Below are 20,488 nucleotides of genomic sequence, written 5' to 3'. Positions count from 1 at the left end.
CAAGGAGGATAGACTCCAATGCTCAAGATCTGTCCAAGGTGAGGAGTCTAATAGGGAACCTTTTCAACATTAACCTAGAACCATAAAGTGCTATAATCTTAGAATAAGGGCAAAGCAGGAGTAAACCCACCGCTTTCCAAGTCCAGGGATCTTTAGACTTGACATTTCACACAGCAGAGAGAAAAGGAAAAAGAAACACATATCTCTGAGAAGCTGTGGTCATAGGCCAGCCCTCCTGGAGACTTTCAGTCTGGGATTACATTGCCTGGGTATTCCCAGGCACCCCAAGCCTAGAACTGTTAATACTTCTAAGGTTAGATCTAGGCACCTAGGTTAGGCCTCAGGTACCTGGCAAAAGTAAATTCATGTTTACTCCATGGGAAGACAACTTCATCATAGGTCTCAAAGAATCTACTAAGATAAAGTTTGCAGTACATAGTTAAAAATAAGTAAGTACACAAGGAGACAGAGAATCATTAGGTGGGAGCATTTGGATGGGCATTTGGCCCAGCGATGTGGGCTACTGCTGCAAATGGCTAGTCATAATCATGGAGTCCCTATTTCTAGAAGACTAGCTCCTGTTACACCCTGATAGCACATCATGCAATACCCACAGTCACTAGTAGAAAGTTGAGGTAATTAGTTACAGCATTCACAGACAGGTTAGCAAGGGAAATCCAAGTCCAACATGAATACATTAAGACTCAGCAAACATTTGAGGAAAACTTCACACCATGAAAAAAAAGCATCAGCCTACACACCCACACACACCCACCTACCCCCCCACACACACACACATCAGTAACACCTGATGAAACAGAACAGAGCAAATGGTTGAAGACTTTAAAACATAAAATGATTATCATAATAAGTATTTAGAGAAGTTATTGTATCCATGAAACAAGAGCAGACTTTAATGAAAGAAAAAAATATTCTAGAAATGAAATATCTGATAGCAAAAATTAAAACTTCAAGGCTGAATAGTAAAATTGACATAGCTGAAGAGCAACCTGGAGGCCCAAAGATCAAACTGAGCAATTCTCTCAGATTATGATGCAAATGCACAGGGAGATGATCAGTATGAAAGAAAGGTTAAGGGACTTGGGGGACCCCTCCAAAAGTTACAATACACGTAATAAGTTTCCCAGGGAGAGAAAACAGAACTCAGAGGACAAGTAAAGAAATCAAATAAAATTCCCCAGGTATGAAAAAAGTCAAGTTTTTACATTAAGTTCCACTGAGTGCCAAGCAAGAAGACTGAGAAAAGATCCACTCTAGAAAATAGTGGTAAAATTTTAGTACTTCATGGATAATGGGAAAATCCTAAAAGCTTCTAAAGAGAAAAGATATTATTACAAACAAAAAGCACCATCTTGACTTCAAATTCATTAACAACATCAAGTATAAGACGACACTGGAGAAATATTTTCTAAAATGCTAAGGTGAAAATGATTTTAAACTGAAAATTCTATAATCTGACAAACTATCAGACAAGTGTAATGACATTTTCAGACACGAGATATTTTCAGACGTGAGTGGATTTGAAAAGTCATCACCTACAAACCCCAGCTGAAATAATAACTAGGAGACATGCTCCAGCAAAATGAAAAATGAATCCAAGAGGAAGACCAAAAGTCCATGGTAAGCAAAGTAACCTTTAAGACTTCTGATAAATGTAAATAAATGTTCGTTTTAACTTTTAAAAATAAAACAATCACAAAAATTCATTTTTAAAAATCCCTTTTAAAGTAGCAACAGATATTATAAAATAGGAATAAATTTAATGAAGGTAGAAAAAAACATATGAGGAATAAAAAATGTAATTTTTCTGAAGAACATTAAATAGAAAACATGAATAAATGAAAACTATTCACCTGAATGAATCTCAATATTGTAAATATGCCAAGTTTTTATAATTAACATGTAAATCCAGTGTAATCCCAAGTCAAAATATCAACAGACTTCTAAATGAATCTGACAAGCTTATTCTAAAATTTATTTAGAAAAGAAATTATGCTAGAATTCCCAAGATAAGTTTCAAAAAGAGGAACACTGAGGGGGTGTGTGTGTGTGTCCCTGCACAGAGAAGTTCTTGCTCAGCCAGATAGTAAAATATGCAATTACAAATCTACAGTAATTGGGGTATGGGCTGAAGAATAGACAAATAGATCAAGAAAGTAGAACAGAGAAGTAAAAAATGGACCAAAGTATGCATTCAGGAATTTAGTACATGAAAGGAGGTTTTTCAATTCAATAAGAAAGAGATGGACTATAGTGAATACTATTGACAAATTGTCTATTCATTTAGGAAAAAATGTTAGATCCTACTTCATATCAATCACAAAAAAATGGTTCCAGATGGATTAAAAATACCAGTTGTAAAAGCAAAAACTATAAAAATAGTTTAAGAAAATATAAAAGAATATAGATTCAAATGCTTGGTAAGAAAGCCTTCTTGAACAAAACACACACAAAAATGTTGTGAGGAAAGGGTTCATAATTTTTGACTGCATCGGAATTTAAGACCTCTAGTGAAAAGGATACCATAACAGTTAAATGGCTGAAAACAGACTGAAGAATACATTTACGACATACATACCCATCAAATAATATCCAGAATATATAATGAACTCCTAAAGATAATTTTTTTAAAAGAGCCTACTAGAAAGATAGGAAAATGATCTAACATTCGGTACTTTGGAGAGGAAATACAAATGTCCCCAAATGTAAAAAGATGGTTAAGTATACCAGTAATCATGCAAGTGAAAATTAACAATGAGACACCAGTGTTGTCACAATACATTGGCAAAAATTGAAAAGTGTTGATTAAGGTGAGGAAAAATTAATATTCTAATATATGTAATATGTACAGTGTGTGAAAGTATTACATGTATTATATACGATGTATATAAAAATATACTGTGTGTGGAAGTATAAATCAGAGTAGTTTCCTGGAAAGTCACTTTACATTATTAATATTTAAAATGAGCATACTACCTCTTAAATGAGCTAATTCATTACTCATTTTCTACTCTAGAAAATCCTCATATTTCACAGGAAACATTTTCAAAGTTATCCATTACAGTGTTGTTTGTAATAACAAAATAATTGAAAACACCATAAATGTCTGTCCATGTCTAGTGATTAAATGGCAACACAACTGTAGAGACAACTCTCTTCCAACCCTGAGATTCTAGATTTTATTTCACAGTATGTCAGAAGTACTCAAGAACAAGATGACTGACAAAGAATTTCTACACATAAATATTAATACAAGCTCATTTCTTATCTCTGTATTCAATGTATGTTGAACATTACCTCAAGTGCTCATATTAATAGTATTAATATCAAGATTACTATATATTTCCAAGATCATGTGTATAATTTTGTATTTTATATATTTGTATTAAAATATACCAAAATACTAAAAAATACAAAACTTGGCTGGATGGTGGTGGCCCACACCTGTAATCCTAGCACTCTGGGAGGCCAAGGCGGGAGGATTGCTTGAGGCCAGGAGTTCGAGACCAGCCTGAGCAAGAGTGAGACCTATCTCTACAAAAAATAGAAAAATTAGCCAGGCATGGTGGTGCATGCCTGTAGTCCCAGCTACTCGGGAGACTGAGGCAGGAGGATTGCTTGAGCCCAGGAGTTTGAGATTGCAGTGTGTTATGAGGACACCACTGCACTCTAGCCTGGGTGACAGAGCGAGACTCTGTCTCAAAAAAAAAGCCAAACTTTAGGAGTTTTCTTTTTTGTTCTTTTGCCTCTAAGGCATTTATTCAAAGAAAAAAAAATTACAAGATTCCCATCCTTTGGTTCCCTTCCCTCTCTGCTCCTGCTGTTTCTCAGCCCCCCAAGACTGAGCCCTGGCTGGGGCTGGCTAGCAGGACAGCCCCTCCTAGATGAGGTCAGCAACACTGAGGGGCATGTCCTCAATGCAGGTGTTGTAAAAGGTCTCGTCTTGAAGAGTCCACTTGTGTTCTTCTGTTAACAGAAGTTAACATGGTTAACAGTTCTGTTAACCAAGTTAACAGCCACACCCTCACAGCCAAACTGTTCACCACAACCGATTCTGTGGCTATGGATATCCCTGTTGGTAGGAAGGTCATAGTTGACGACTAAAGAAACCTGCTGCACATCAATGTCTCTAGCCAGCAGGTCAGTGGTAATCAACACTCTGCTAGAGCCAGAGTGGAACTCCCTCATTATCACATCTCATTCCTTTTGGTTTGTATCTCCATGCATGGCAGAGACAGTGAAGTCCTGAGCATGCATCTTCTCAGTGAGCCAAACAACCTTCCTTCAGGTATTGATGAAGATGACTGCCTGGGTGATGGTCAGGGTTTCATGCAAGTTACACAGTGTGTATAGCTTCCACTCCTCTCATTCCATGTTGATGTAGAATTGACGGATACCCTCCAGGGTCAACAGTTCCTTCTTAACAAGAATTTGGATGGGGCTCCACATGAACTTCTTGGTCACCTCAAGCACATCAGAAGGCATTGTAGCTGACAGCAAAACTGCCTGGATGTTGCTGTTGAGCTTTTGGAATATGTCATAGATCTGGTTCTTGAATCCACAACTTAGCATTTCATCAGTTTCTTCTAGTACAAACATCTTGATGTATCTGGGAGATAGTTATCTCTGGTTAAGCCTGTCAAACACTTGCCCAGGGGTACCCACAATGATATGGGGAGCTTCCATCTGCAGCTTCTGCCCCTCAGCATGCATGTTGGTGTCCCCAGTGCAGGCATGACAGGAAGCACCCATGTAGTCTCCTAATGCCATGACCACCTTCTCTATTTGCTGAGCCAATTTTTGAGTGGGTGCTAGGACCGAAGCCTGGGTGGCCTTTAGAGCCAGTTCAATCTGCTGCAGAATTGGTATGGCAACTGTGGCCATTTTGCCAGTCCCAGCTTGGGCTTGAGAGATCACATAATAACTTTTGAAACAAGGAAGAATGGCTCACTGCTGGATGGCAAAGGGCTTCTCAAAACCACCGCCATAAATGCCACAAAGGAGGGACTCCAAGAAGTTTATGCCATCAGAGCTGTCAACAATCTCATTCCAGTTGCCCTCAATGACACTGTTGGGCTCCATCTCATAGGAGCCATCGTCTTTGGATCTATTGGATTAAAGCACAAGTTTTGACCCTGTGAGACTGAAGCACTCAAAAATCCTGACAACTGGGCTCTTTCTGTCAGCAACTCGCCCTGCATGATGCCATCAACCTTCACTCCCAGATACAATCCCTGCCAGTTCCCAGAAGATACTCAGAGGAGTTATTAATACTTTAAAACTGAGCCAGGCCTTTGCCCTATCATGGGAGCAGCTCAGGCCAGGCCACCCTGGGCACAGTGGGGTAACTCTCCCTGAAGACCCAGAGCTGGAAGGCCCACCGCCTTGCTCACAGTGCCTGGATGTGGTGCTTGCTGCCGGGCCGACGTGTGCTAGGCCTAACCTAGCTCAAAGCCAAAGCACATGCATCTGGAATTTTCTACATAGTTATTCCCTGTGTTGGCTAATTTAGTAGTACCAAGTAAAATATCTATCTTTAAACTTCTGTCAATTTTAACTCTCATTGCAAGAATTATTTAAATAATACTTTTAATTACTCCAAACTATACTGTAGTAATATCAGGTGATACTATATCATCGCCAGTTATTTAGATCACTGGAGAAAACAAGACATGGCAAGCATTAGTGCCCTGCCCAAAATCATTTAGAACATCCATTTACAAATGAAACTTTAATTCTAAGACTAGAATTAAAGACTTCTGAATCTCATTACCTGCTGTACTGATAATCTACATTTCTTTATCCCTAAAGAGAGACACGTGGATAATGATAGGACAGAACACTTAAGAGCTCCAAGAGTTCTAAACCTGCTTTGAAACTGGTTCTTAAATACCCAGAGCAAATCATCGACATCAAGTTGCCTAACATAACTGGTCAATTACTTCTCTTGGTTCAATCCATCAATCACACATAAATAAATACATATAAACTTAAAAGTCCTCTACACCAAGTCAGCCCATTCTCAAATTTATAATGTTTTAATCATGTGAAGCAGCGTGTCTAAAAAGTCCATTAGACCAACCAGGGAAAAAAAGAATAATAATGTTGCACTCATGTGTCATCTTTGTTTTTGAAAAATAGCATATTATATAAAGAGTGAAACCTAACATAACTACTTAACTCAAGATTGTTGCAGTGATGAAACATAACATTAAAAATATTCTTTTGAAGAATAAAACCATTATCATTATGTAAAAAAAAATTATCTTTGTGTCTATAGAATTTAATTTGACAGTTCCAAACCTGAGATTCTTTGATTCTAAGTTTTTCACAGTAACTTGAAAGATGGTTTAGTTGAATTTTAGATTCAGGAACAGAATTATATGCTGTGTTATAACCAATTTTAATTAAGACATTTAATTAATTACCCATAGGGTGCTATGGGTAAACCTAAAACAAGAGAAAGAGAGAGAGAAATGGGAGCTGTCCTCAGAGATCTTACAATCCATAGAATAAAATTCAATATATGATTGGGTACAAAACATAAGTGACACAGAACATAGGTTCTGAAGAAGTACCAAAAAGGGAGGGTCATCAGAGGCTATAATATACAGGGAGACCTACAGGTAGGAGGGTAAATTTATTTAGTCATTTAACAAATATGTATGAAGAATCTATTATAGGACAGGAACTATGGTAGGCACCTAGACCCAATGTTGAAACAGGACAGACATATCCTGGAAGTATGAATAAAATTTGGATATTAGGAAAAGAAAGTAAAGGATTCCAAATTAGAAGATATACATAAATAAAGTAAAGGGCATGGGGAAAGAATGGGTGGAGTGTATGTATGGGATAGGAGATACCACTACTTCGATAAGACCAGAGTATAATAGGAAATAAATTGGTTAAGAAAAATAAAGTTAGATTCTTAAAAAGCTTAAATTGCCAGACAGAAGAAATGAAAAGAAACATTACTGAGTACCTAGCACATGTCAAGTGCTTTCACATCCATGATCTCATTTAGTTTTCAGAACAATTCCTCCTCCTCCCCACCCACAATTGTACAATTTCAAAGAAAAACAAAACACAGCAAAATCTTGCCTGGTCATGGGGATGTTGGCATGGAAGGAGCCAAACATGATGCAAGATTTTGAACTTTGGAGAATGTCCCCTTGACAGGGACAGAACGTTAGAGAAGGGAAACTGATGTGGGGAGGGGGCACGTGAGAAATAATGATTTAGTCTGGGGATATTGGGACTTAGACATAATAAGAATATATGCAGGCCAGATCACTTTACTGCCTATGTACTCACATTTCAGCCATTTCAATTGGTGACACAAAACAAGTAATCTAAGTGTTTCCACTCTTCATTAAAACCCTAACAAAAAACTTTCTATCAATTGCAAATTTTCAGTCTTTCATCTAAAGCTGTCCAGTGTGTCTCTAAGCTTAAAAGCTTTACTGCCCTATTTCTAGAGGACAGATCACACTTCCACTCACCATTAACAAAGGCTTCATACTTTGTATGCATATAATTAACTAAATAGTTAATTATAAATTTTAGTTCATAAACTTGAATGTGCAAGAAATATAACTTAATTTTTCAATAATGGAATTAGTTTGTTTAATTTCTATTTCAAGCTATTATAGTATAAACTTCTCTTTGCTACCCCTCCAGCTCTCTCCCCACTCCCAGTCCAGGGAATGTTTTCTCATTTTGGGAAGAGAGCACAGAAAGCCCTGCAGTTGCCTTGATGTTATATGCCACGTATTCTACATCTATTCTACTGTTGAGGTTGTAAGTCCTTTCTTTTCCCCTTAACAGCCAAGAAAAGACCTTTCTTTCTTCCTACCACATCATTCTTTTTTCTGAAGAAATGAGCAACTCACTGACTAAACTGGGACAAGGCCACAGTACAAGGAAACACCCAGAAAAACCATCAGTTAACATTACCAAATATGTGCCACCATATTTTCCCACTTGTAATTCGCATTCCTCCCAAATTATTTCTCATCAAAAATTAATAATAAAAATAACATTTATTAAGCACCTTCTATGTGCTAGGCACTGTGCCGGGCACCTTGCATACATAAATTATTCAACTATCCTTCAAGGTTGCTGTTAAGCCCTTTACGTACATCTACAGGAGATAATTTAGGCTTCTGGAAGGAACATGCTCAGCAATGCTGAGAGTTATTCAGCCTTCTCTGTTTACTTAAAATGCATAAAAATTAAGATAAATAAAAAACTATTTAAGAAAAGAATGAATAAAAGCCTGGTTTCCCGGTAATTTTAGTTTTATGGAAATTTTGCCATCTTTGCACTTGAAGAAGGAAGTTGATGAGGAGAAGAGAACAGAAGGTTATAAGATACTTACCTTTTCAAGACACTGACACTAAATTATAGACTGTTTTAAATATCTACTATATTACTGTATTAATTTATATAACTAAGTCACTAGTCTATTACCAAACATACAGTAATACATCAAAATGTATTTATTGTTACTACAATATATTAACATCTTCATCATTTACTATAGTCCTTTAGTGCAGTCTCACTTTCTTTTGTATCTCTGTTTAGAGACCTTGATAATATCCAACTTTGGTTTAATTATATGGAAATAATGATTACAATATTGTATGACTGAGATGCGTCTCCAGAGGACTGAACCGCTCTCAGTATATAGAGGATTTTGGAGTTCATACAGGATAGATGATAATCCTGTCAGGGATTTGGGGAAAAAGAGAACTATGTCCCTTGGAATGGGAGGAACTTAGATGAGTGACCGAGTTAGAATTTGTACTCTTGCCCTTAGTACCAAAGAGAACCAGGTGTTAAGGAGAATCGCCCCCATGTGGTAGAAAGGAAGATGACACTTACTCCCACCAGAGGGGTGGAAAGGTTCTCGTGAAATCTACCAGGAAAAGGAATGAACTGGGACGAGGGAGAAGGCAGTTGAAATATTATAAAGAGAGATCTATCAGTGTATGCTGGACTGTGTCTATGCCTTTTACATATTTTTGTTCTTCCTTGGATTATTAAATTCATTTTGAAAATGCCAGTTGATTTTAGATGTGCTAAGAGTAACCAAGGAAAGGGATTTCCAGGCAAAGGTGGTAACAGCAGGGATTAGAGTGAGAAAAACCCAAAAAGAAAGTAAAATTCAGCAGGAGCTTCTTCTTCCAGTACTTACACAATGTAGCTTCTCCATTTTATTTCAAGTAGGGAAGTGCTTTTCTCACACATGCTAATGCTACTTGTCTTTAAAAGATAGGTCTTTGAGAAGGAGGAAAGAGGGGAACTGACTTTTATTATTTAGCCACCATGTATTTAACAAAACCCCGAACAGTTTACACTTTAATTCTATCTTATCTTCACATGTACGCTAAAAGGTGGGTATACGGACAACACAGTGAGACTCTGTCTCAAAAAAAAAAAAAAAAAAGGTGGGTATAGTACTGCTATTCCTATTTTATAGAAAACCTAGGCTCAGAGAGACTAAATAACTTACCAAAGTTCACATGGGTAAATAAGGAAATATGGAATGTTATTTCTAAATATCATTTTTGGTGATGTCCAAAGCTAAGCATCTCACAAGTCAAACTAATAAAGGACTTAGAATCATATAGACACACCTTATTTTCTTGCCCTTCACTTTACTGTGCTTCACAGATATTGCATTTTTTATAAAATGAAGGTTTGTGGCAATCCTGTGTCAAGCAAGTATATTGGCACCATTTTTTTCAACAGCCTGTGCTCACTTTGTGTCTCTGTGTCACATTTTAGTAATTCTTGCAATATTTCAAACTTTTTCATTATTATTACACCTCTTTCTGTGATCTGTGACCAGTGATCTTTGATATTACTATTGTAATTGTTTTGGGGTACCATGAACTGCACCCATGTAAGAATGTGAAGTTAATCAATAAATATGTGTGTTCTGACTCCTCCACTGACCTGGCTGTTCCCCTCTCATTCTCTCCTTGGGCCTCCCTATTCCCTGAGACACGACAATATTGAAATCAGACCAATTAATGACATCACAATGGCCTCTAAGTGTTCAAATGAAAGGAAGACGCACACATTTCTCACTTTAAATTAAAAGCTAGAAACGAGTAAGCTTACTGAGGAAGGCATGTCAAAATCCAAGATAGATAAAAAGCTAGGCCTCTTGCACCAAACCATTAGCCAAATTGTTAATGCAAAGAAAAAGTTCTCGAAGGAAATTAAAAGTGCTATTCCAGTGAACATACAAATGATAAGAAAGTGAAATAGGCCTTATTGCTGATATGGAGAAATTTTGAGTGGATAGAAGATCAAATCAGCCATAGCATTCCCTTAAGCCAAAGCCTAATCCAGAGCAAGGCCCTAACTCTTTTCAATTCTATAAAGGCTAAGAGAGGTAAGGAAGCATAGAAAAAAAGTTGGAAGCTAGCAGAAGTTGGTTCATGAGGTTTAAGGAAAGAAGCCATCTCTGTAACATAAAAGTACAAAGCGAAGCAGCAAATGCTAATGTAGAAGCTGCAGCAAGCTATCCAGAAGACCTAGCTAAGATAACTGATGAAGGTGGCTACAATAAGAGATTTTCAACGCAGACAAAATAGCCTTCTACTGGAAGAAGATAACATCTAGGACTTTCATTGCTAGAGAGAAGAAGTCAATGCCTAGCTTCAAAGGACAGGCTGACTCCCTTGTAGAGGCTAATGCAGCTGGTGACTTTAAGTTGAAGCCATAATTCTGGGGGTTGACTGGGTGGTTTTTCTGAAGATTTCACCTGGACTCACTCCTGCAGCTTCATTCAACTGGTGGTCAGCAGAGACAGCTGGGATGCCTGGGCCTCTCTCTCCACATGGTTTATTATCCCTGGCTTTTTCAGGGCATGGTGGTCTTAGGGCATTTCTCCAAGGGGGTAAAAGAGGCTGAAACTAGCCTTGGAAGTTGAACACTGTCATATGCCACATTTCTGTTGGTCAAAACAAGTTACAAGGGCAGCCCAGGTTCAAGGAGTGGGGAAAATAATCTCTATCCCTTGATGCAAAGATTAGGCAAAGTCGTCCTGCAGAGGGATGTGAACATGGGGAGTTGTGACTCCTGGGGGGCCATTGTACCAATCTACAGTAGTCCACCCTTAGGCCTCAATGATTCACGTATCTCTCATATGATTCTCACCTTCCTAAGATTGCCAAGTTCTCATCCTGTCATAGCATCAAGCTCGGAATCCATGATCTCATGATGTGCATCAGGTCAAGATGTTGATGAAACTTCCTTAGACACAGTTCTTTGATTCGGACAACTGTGAACTAAAAAGACAAGTTATTCCCCTACTCCTTCACATACCCAATGTACACTGGAGAGAGAGAAAAACCACATTAGAACTTCCGTCCAAAAAAGGGGGAAGGAGAGACATACTAGTCTCTGATCCATAACAATTTGGAAATCCAGCCAGGAGTATGTTGGTAGATTCCTGTACTCCAAGGGTAGGCAATGTTTATTGATGAGGGCCCAGTTCCACCCTTTGGGGGTGGTTCCCTAATCTGTTGTTCTCCTTGGCTCTTGGCCATACCCTCTGGGCTAGGCTCTGTCCTCTTAGTTGTCCTTCCTTTTACATAAGAAATGTCCATGTTTGTAGCTGAATTGCTTTCTCATCCTGCTTCCTGCTTATAGAAAGACGGGGGCCCAGAGGCCTCTTTTCATTTTGAACTGTCTCCATCTTTTTCAGTCCAAGCTAGTGGTGTTTTTTCCAACAAAACAGTTTTAAAAACCTTATGGGTTTTTTTAATGAATCTGATGGGGTTCACTCCATGCCCCAAAAGCCACGTGAATAATTCTTTCAGAGTCAGTAGGTTGTAGTACTAGCTTCTTCTTTACTACTTCAAAATTCTTCTATCTCAGTGGAGGTGAGGAGTAAATCAAAGCTCTACTGTACATAAAATGGTGTGTTTCATATTATGCAAATACATAAAATGTTGTGCATAAGTCAAACTTTTGTAAAGAAAATGGAGTTTATGTCATTACAGAAGATTGCCACTTAAAATCAACCTATTGTGAATCCTTTGGTAAAGTCTGGAGTGACAGTGGTGTAGAAAAGAGAGCTCTAGAGTCAGACCTGCCTTTGAATCCCACTCTGCCCTGTGACCTTGAACAAGTTACTTATTCTCACTTGGCATCAATTTCCTCATCAGTACAATAGGAACACAAACATTCTGCCCTTGGTATCTTGCTGGGTTGTTATGGAGATTGGAGATAAAGGATGTGAAGAGTATAGCATATAATAAAATGTAGCCAGAGCTACAATTTCTAGAGCTGAATGAAAATTTAGTCCCCTTCCAAAGCTAACTCTATGTCAAACTTTTTGAATGGTATACTCTATTATATTTATTTATTCATTACAATGATGTACTACTGATCTAGTATATTATGTACATTGTAAAACATATCCCCAAAATAGAAAGAATAAAGGACATTTTTTAAACCTCATGTAAGAAGAAGGTCTAATATTTTCCTCCTACACCCAATAGATCGTGGTTTTTTACAGGGAGTACTGGCATTTGTGGCAATTTCAGCATTCATGTAGAGGGAAGTTATAAGACAGTGGTACAGGTCTCCAGCAATCACCAGTGTTTCTCAACTGGTACGAAACCACCTACAAGAAAGTATTGTGGGATGTATTATTTGCAACAGAATGTGTTCCCCAATAGCCAATCAAAACTTCATTTTCTTTAGGTGAAAATCTAAAAGCCTGAAATTTAGAAAAGAAACACGTTTTTAATAAGTTTCAAATCTGTTTTGGATTACACATCTTCTGCTGGAAATAATAACCAATTGCCTTTATATTCGTTTTATGTTTTAAGCTATTGAATAGTTAATTCCTTCAGTTATACTCTTACACCTCCTACCATTGCACTAATTCTTGTATCTACACTTATCCTACCTTTGATTACTGCTTGTAGCCCTGTAATTTTCATGTTACTCTTTGACCACTGACAGTTTTATTTTCTGACCCACTGTATAATATAAACTTGATTCCATTTAATATCCATAATTTTCTCCTCTCGCTCAAATACACATGATACTTTGTACTTCTTGTTCTATGTCTGCACATTCTGTATATACTAACACTAATTATAGTCTGTGTACTTTGGGAAATGTAATGATGGGAATCTATCAAATCACATTGCTTTTTCCAGTTTACTTTTCCTAGTTGTGACAATGAAGTTTAAAAATTACTAGACTTTTACTGTGACTATAGTATCAGTCATAGTGTCTGATTTCTAATACACAGATATAATTAGGCCAAGTAATTTTCTTTCAAGAAAAAGCTGTAATTGAGAGAGGTCATGTTATAGGTAAAGCATTAATAAATTCTAATAGCATATGGAGTCTTTAATTATGCTTTGTTTGCTGTAGTTCTTTTAAAGTACTAATTCACATGTAATAATGTCTTGAAGGCATCTTATACACTTTAAAGAAGTAGGTCTCATATAATAATTATTATTATATATAGCTAATATTTATTAAACACTGAATTAATTGATGCATGTTAAGTACTGTGCTAAAAAAATAGACTGTCTCTTTTGATTACCATAACAAATTAATGAAATAGGTACAAAATCAGGACTAGAACACAGGCCTGTTTGATTTAAAGGCCACAAGGTGGACCATGATGCTACATTGCCTCTAATAATGAGAATTCATGGCCCCAAAATCACTTGACAAACTTGGGATAAAGTTTCATTTGTAACAACATTCTTACTCTAGAATAATTTATTTCATATCCTGAACCTAAGGAGCAATCCTAACGCATATAATAGTACCAAATATGTATAATCTTTAAAAGAATTTGATATGCTTTATTAATGCATTGGCTACCATGCAGTTATTGAACTTTCATTTAGAATTTTCCAGTTGTTTCTCTAATTTAACAGAGAATTAAATATCAAACAACCTGGAGCCAATTCCTATAAGGTCTGGCTTACAAAGGAAATAGAACAGATATAGAATTGTGAGGCTGCTGCCAAGTACTAAAGTTCATCAGTGAGGGAAAGAATAAAACATATCATATTAATAAATACAGTGTCAGAGATAACATTAGAAAATTCATAACCTGCTCTTAAAGTACAAGAGCACTTTGTGACTTTTTGGAAATACAAAATTTTGACTATCCCATATCGGTCCTGAGTCAAATTCTTTAGTTTGCAAAATGTAAATGTATCACATACATGCATGTTTTACTTCATGAAATATATATGTCATTTTATAATGCATCAAATCAGTTTATAGTAATTAAAAATTATCAATCTTAATAACGTAGTAAAGTTGACACCTTGTGATGTATTGCTCTGTCATCTCAGGTTTCCAAAGGCTTGTTTTTTTTCTAAGTATGGAAGTTAAGAAATTTCAAGCACACTATGCAAAAATTAAATATATCAATGATTATGTACGTATTCTACATGACATATTTTCTTATAAAAAGATTCATTAAAATTGCTTGATTAAAAATTTATTGAAAATTATTTCAAAGCCTGATATAATCATACTAGCCTATGTTTCTCAGATGTTTGTATCATTCAATTAATTTTTACTATCTCTCTGACATATGGGGAAGTCCAGAAAAATGTAAAAAATTATATTTCCTCCTCTATATTTTAATATCTTCTATTAATAGGTGGCATTTATTTACATAAATACATTTTAATTAAATTCTAGCTCAGAAAGTTTTCCACTGTTGTAATTAGCTCTATTATTTGTAGAATCCTTTCATGTTATTAACTCAATTTCAGAATGCTTGATTAAAGTATTTAGATTATCTCTGGTGTCAGGTTATATCTTTACAAATTATCAGTGAAGGAATTATTTTTACCACGTTAGTAACTCTAAACTGTAAATTATTTTCAACTATTATTCTTACAGTTCTAAAAGTTTTCTAGAAAATTTTTAAACAAGATATTGTACTTAGTAAAATTTTAAAAAGAAAATGTTTTCGAATTTTATAAAAATGTTTTGGATGTTACAGCTATCGAAGCAGAAAAACATAATGAAAGACGAAAAGAAAGAAATGTCACCACACAGGTAAATATTTTGCTAAAACATTATTTTTTTCAATAGAAAATTTAGACTATAGGCACTATTATTTATTCAGCATACTCAGAATTTCTTAAACAGGTAATTATTAACCATCATTCCAGTTATTTTTTAAAAATCCTCAATCAATATTACTCTTCCATTCATTCTACAAACATTTACCTAGTCTACTGTGAGAGGATAAGACTGTCATCCCACCTGAGCCTTCTGAGTTGAGGCCTCCCTAAGGTCCTAAATAGTAAGAACACGAGGGCAGAGGCCAGTCTGGCTTATAGAGCCATAAATACTTGTTCAGCTTTTTTAACCTCGTGATGTCTTCTGACATCTTGGAAAGAAGGGATTCAAATGTTCAGTCTGTTCCCAACTCAGCAACCATTGTGCTCCTATAAATGTTAAGTCATTTCAAGTCACTCCTTTCCTTGAAAACTATTAGCGGCTTCCCATCTCACACAGAGAAAAACCAAAGTCATTACAATGGCTTGTTTACTGGGCTCTGTGATCTGGCCCCACCGTTTTCTCTGATATCATCTCCTGCTACTGTGCTCCCTTCTACCATTCTAGAAACACTGGGTGTCATGCTGTTCCTCAGAAACCCCAGGCATGTGAATGCCTTTCTGCTCTCTCTGCTTGGAATGTGGTTCCCTTCTCTCACCTCCTTCAGGTCTTTGTTCGAATGTCACCTTTTCATAGAACCCTTCCCTGGAGAGTCTCTGAATTTGCAAGCACTCTATCTAAAATTGCAAACCTGTCACAACGCCTTCTTCTGTCTCCTTTTCCAGCTGCAGTCCTCTCAGAATTACTACTATGTAACATACAATACTTTATGTTTGTTGTCACTCTCCCTCCACTAGAATATAAACTCCATGAGGGCAGGGATATTTGTCTGTGTTGTTCACTGCTGTTATCCCCAGCAACTGGAACAGTGCCTGGCACATAGCAGGCACTCAATAGATGTTTATTGAATTAATGAATAAATCTTAAATCCAGATGGAAGAAGTAAACTGTGAAAAATGTTCACATAAATTAAAAACTCCTCTCTAGGCCAGGCACAGTGGCTCACGCCTGTAATCCTAACACTCTGGGAGGCCGACGCAGGTGAATCGCTCAAGGTCAGGAGTTCGAGACCAGCCTGAGCAAGAGTGAGACCCCGTCTCTACTAAAAATAGAAAGAAATTATCTGGACAACTAAAAATGGTACACACCTGTAGTCCCAGCTACTTGGGAGGCTGAGGTAGGAGGATCGCTTGAGCCCAGGAGTTTGAGGTTGCTGTGAGCTAGGCTGATACCACGGCACTCTAGCCAGGGCAAGAGAGCCAGACTCTGTCTCAAAAAAAAAAAAAACAAAAAAACTCTGCATTTCAACATTTTCTAAACCCCTCCAAATAGGGGTTTGCTCTTCTTCCACCCCTATGACTATCATATCCCATAATTAGCAGGGGGATTACTATCAGCAGAAATAGAAGTGAGCGTCAACTAAATCTCACAGTTTGTCCCTGGGCAGGTGGAGATCGAAAGGACATCAGTTTCATCAGGTCATCTTGCTTTTCTTTTGTGAGCTCTTGGTATCTTGTGGTATGTGGTACCTGCTCAATAACATTTGAAACACCTTTGGGAATTAATCCTCTTACTGCTTACTGCAGTCTAGACTCATAAGTGTCCACCCAATGCCCAGTATTAGTAGATGAAGTCTATAGAGTAAATATGGGAAAGGACCCTCCTCCACCCACATGAAATATAGGTAACAAGAGAAAACTAAAAATTATTCTAAGAGATCTTGGAGTATTAGCAAGTAGCAAAAGCACTGCCTTTGTGCCAAAAATGAGAATAAATGTGCCAGCGTAGCCTGTTTGTAGACTATAAATCTTACCCAATTCCATTGGAGTATCTGCTTTTTAAAACTTCCTTAGCATTGACCTCATAGAGCACAGACTGAAGAAGTGAAAGGATTGAAGACCACAAAGGGCTCTACTGCAAAGTTCCCTCCCACCCACGCTTCAGCCCATATAAACTATGATTAAACTTACAGTGAGGTAAATTTAAATTTTCTGTCTCCAAAGCCCACTGATCCTTAGTTTCTCTTGTCAGGGGATGTTTCCTGCCTTTCCTGTGCTTTAAGGAAACAAGGGATTGCCCTGCAACAAACAAATCCACACATTCATTAGGCTCCCCTCTATTCAACACACTCTACTTTAAATAAGAAATACACTAAAAAGTTTACAGAGTGTCTATAATTAATTGAGTAGATAAACAGGCTGGGCGCAGTGGCTCACGCCTATAATCCTGGCACTCTGGGAGGCCAAGGCAGGAGGATCACTTGAGGTCAGGTGTTCAAGACCAGCCTGAGCAAGAGTGAGGCCCCATCTCTACTAAAAATAGAAAAAAATTAGCCAGGGGTGTTGGTACACACCTGTAGTCCCAGCTACTTGGGAGGCTGAGGCAGGAGGATCACTTGAGCCCAGGAGTTTGAGGTTGCTGTGAGCTAGGCTGATGCCATGGCACTCTAGCCAGGGGACAGAGCAAGACTCTCTGTCTCAAATATAAATAAATAAATAAAGTAGATAAAGCATAAAATAAATGCTGTAACATGATGCCAGCTTTAGAGTCTGAGAGCACTGAGCTACTGCTAACCAAAAAGGAAAGAAAGGACTGGTGTGGAGGAAGGGCCGTCGCTGTGTGTCACAGTGACATGGGAGGGCCTTGGGGAGAAGGAACTCGAGTTGGGCCTTGGAACAGCAGTAATATTATGGATAATAGGAAAGAAGGGACAATGCAAACTATTTAAACAGGGCAAGGAAGTAGAAAAGAACCTATTCTGTTTGGGGAACAGTGAGTAGAAGATTTTGGCTGTCAGTAGGTGTGAGAGTGCTAAGAAATTAAGGTCACTGTGATGTTTTTAGGCCAGACTGTGAAGAGTCTTAGCTTTTGTGCAAAGGGGTTTGATTTTATCCTGTTGTCACTGAGGACTGAGGACTTCTGAGTTGTACAGTGATATCGCCAAAGAGATACTTGAGAAAAACTCATCCCACACGAATCATCAAGATTAGGAAGAGGCAGGTGGGCAAGTGAAGAGGTAATAGACTATGGAAACACGGCTTCTGTCTCTGATTAAGAGCTATAGCTAGTCTACAGATGGGCCCTGGGAGTTTAAAAACATACTTACAAAAACATACTTCCGCTGGGTTTGCTGTTCAAAAACTAAAATAGACATAAGTTCTTCAACAGAAAATCCTGCCAGCCATCCTGAAATATATCCAGAAACCAATCACTATCACCACTTCCCCCTTTACCATCTTCTTATGTCCCTGTCACCATCAACTCTCACCTATTTTTATTGACCTCCTCTTTTCCCCACTCTTTCTCCAACATGTGATATTCTCCACACAGCCGCAGAACGATACCCTTGAAATTTAAGTCAGTCCATATCACCCCACTGCTCAGAACCGCCCAAAGGGTCTTCCATTCGCACAGCACACGATCCACGATCCTGAGCCTGACCTCAAGCTGCCTCTCTGCCCCATCACTCACTACCCTCCACGCCCCGCTCACTCCCGCTGCACAGGCTTCCTGGCACACCTGTGTGCTCCTGCTTCGGGGGCCTTTGCATTTGCGGTTCCCTCTGCCACAACTCTCTTTCCTGAGATATTTGCAGAACTAATCCCCTCCCTTCCCACAGGGGCTCACTCAAATGTTTTCAGAGAACTTGTCCCTAACCATCCTATATCAAATAATACCAACTTTTATCACTTCCATCCCCTTTCCCTTTAAAAACAATTCCTCATTTTGTCAATTAACTGTTTTCTTCCCTGCCACAAAATCAGCTACATGGGAGCAGAGACATTTTTTCGTTCATGGCTGTATCCCCAGCTCTTAGAATAGGGCCAGAGATAGATGCTTAATAGATCCTTGTTATTAAATTATATTAATATAATCTTTTGGTGCCTTTGAGAGTCAGAGAAAGCCTCTCTGTTTTCTGAGGCTCCCTAGGACTTGTGCCAGCTGGCTGTTACTCTGCCCATTCCCACTGGGTGAGAAAAGAACCTAAAGTCAGAAAATACTGGCCTCTGAAGAAGGAGGTAGAGACACCAGACAATAACAGGCATTTGCCAGGCTTGTACTGTGTCCTCAACTTAGATGCTAGTTATTTTTTAATTGAAAAATTAAATGCCATTCTTTCAATGGCAATAACATCTGATAATCCCACTATACCAGAGAATGCAGAAGGCTTGTCAAAGTCCATGCTCTCTTCTTCCAGACACCTAGACAGATTATGTTTCCCAGCCTGCTTGCAGTTAGATGGGGCCATTTGACTGAGTTTCATCTAATGGAAAGTGGCTGAAAGTACTACATGCCATATCCAGGTCTGGCCTATTAAAGGAAAGGAAACAAAGCAAACCAAATGAAACAAAACAAAGTAAAATAAAACAAAAACCCTTTGTGTATGAGATCTTCCATGCTGTTTCCCTTTCTGTCTGTAAGATATTGATGTTCAGGGAGACCTTGGAATCCACATGTTGCAGCTGGCATATCATCCATCTTCCTGGGTCCCTGAATGACAGCATGGAGCAGAGCTGCCACTGACTTGAACACCTGCCTATTGATTTGAACCATTATATATTGTGGTTTTATTTGTTAACATATAATTTTTGAGACATATTTATACTCAAAAAATTCGTTGCTTATCTGAAATTCAAATTTAACTGGGCATCTTATATTTTTATTTGCTAAATCTGTCCACCCTGTAATAAGAAGAGTCACATTCAAAATCCTTACATGTTCACACAGAAACCTGTACACAGATATTTATAGCAGCATTACTTATAGTAGTGGAAAGGTGGAAACAACTCAAATGTCTATCAATGGATGAATGGATAAATAAAGGTGGTATGTCCATATAAGGAAAATTATTTGGCCATGAAAAGGCATGAAGTGCTGACACATGCTATAATGCGCGTCAGCCTTGAAAACATTATGCTAAGTGAAAGAAGCAGTCACAAAAAACCCCACATAGTATTATACACAATCCCATTCATATGAAGATCCAGAATAGGGAAATCTATAGAGAAAAAAATATCGGTTAGTGGTTGCTTAGACCTGAGGGTAGGGAGTACAGGGATGTAGGGAGAGTGATAGCTAAAGGATTTATGATTTCCTCTTGAAGTGATAAAAATGTTCTAAAATTGACTGTGGTGATAATTGCACATATCTGTGAATATTCTAAAAACCATTGAATTATACACTTTAAGTGGGTTAATTTGTTGTATGTGAATTTTATCTCAATAAAGATTTTTTTTAAAAAAGTTCTTACATGGGCCGGGCGCGGTGGCTCACGCCTGTAATCCTAGCTCTCTGGGAGGCCGAGGTGGGCGGATTGTTTGAG

The 20,488-nt window shown here is 37.8% G+C and overlaps 1 protein-coding gene and 1 pseudogene across 1 annotated transcript in view; one reads left to right on the top strand and one right to left on the bottom strand.

Annotated features, from left to right (window-relative positions):
- Nucleotides 1-20,488, top strand: part of SEL1L2 (sel-1 suppressor of lin-12-like 2 (C. elegans)) — a 101,649-nt gene that overhangs the window by 12,224 nt on the left and 68,937 nt on the right. The window contains exon 2 of the mRNA XM_012640442.1: nt 15,044-15,099. Within this exon, the coding sequence (XP_012495896.1) occupies nt 15,044-15,099 (56 nt within the window). The remainder of the gene's footprint in view (nt 1-15,043; nt 15,100-20,488) is intronic.
- LOC105807127 lies at nt 3,902-7,349 on the bottom strand (annotated as a pseudogene).

The sequence above is a fragment of the Propithecus coquereli genome, unplaced genomic scaffold (genome assembly GCF_000956105.1).
Source record: "Propithecus coquereli isolate 6110/MARCELLA unplaced genomic scaffold, Pcoq_1.0 Scaffold153, whole genome shotgun sequence".
Classification (NCBI taxonomy): domain Eukaryota; kingdom Metazoa; phylum Chordata; class Mammalia; order Primates; family Indriidae; genus Propithecus; species Propithecus coquereli.
This window is presented reverse-complemented; position numbering and strand designations above follow the sequence as displayed.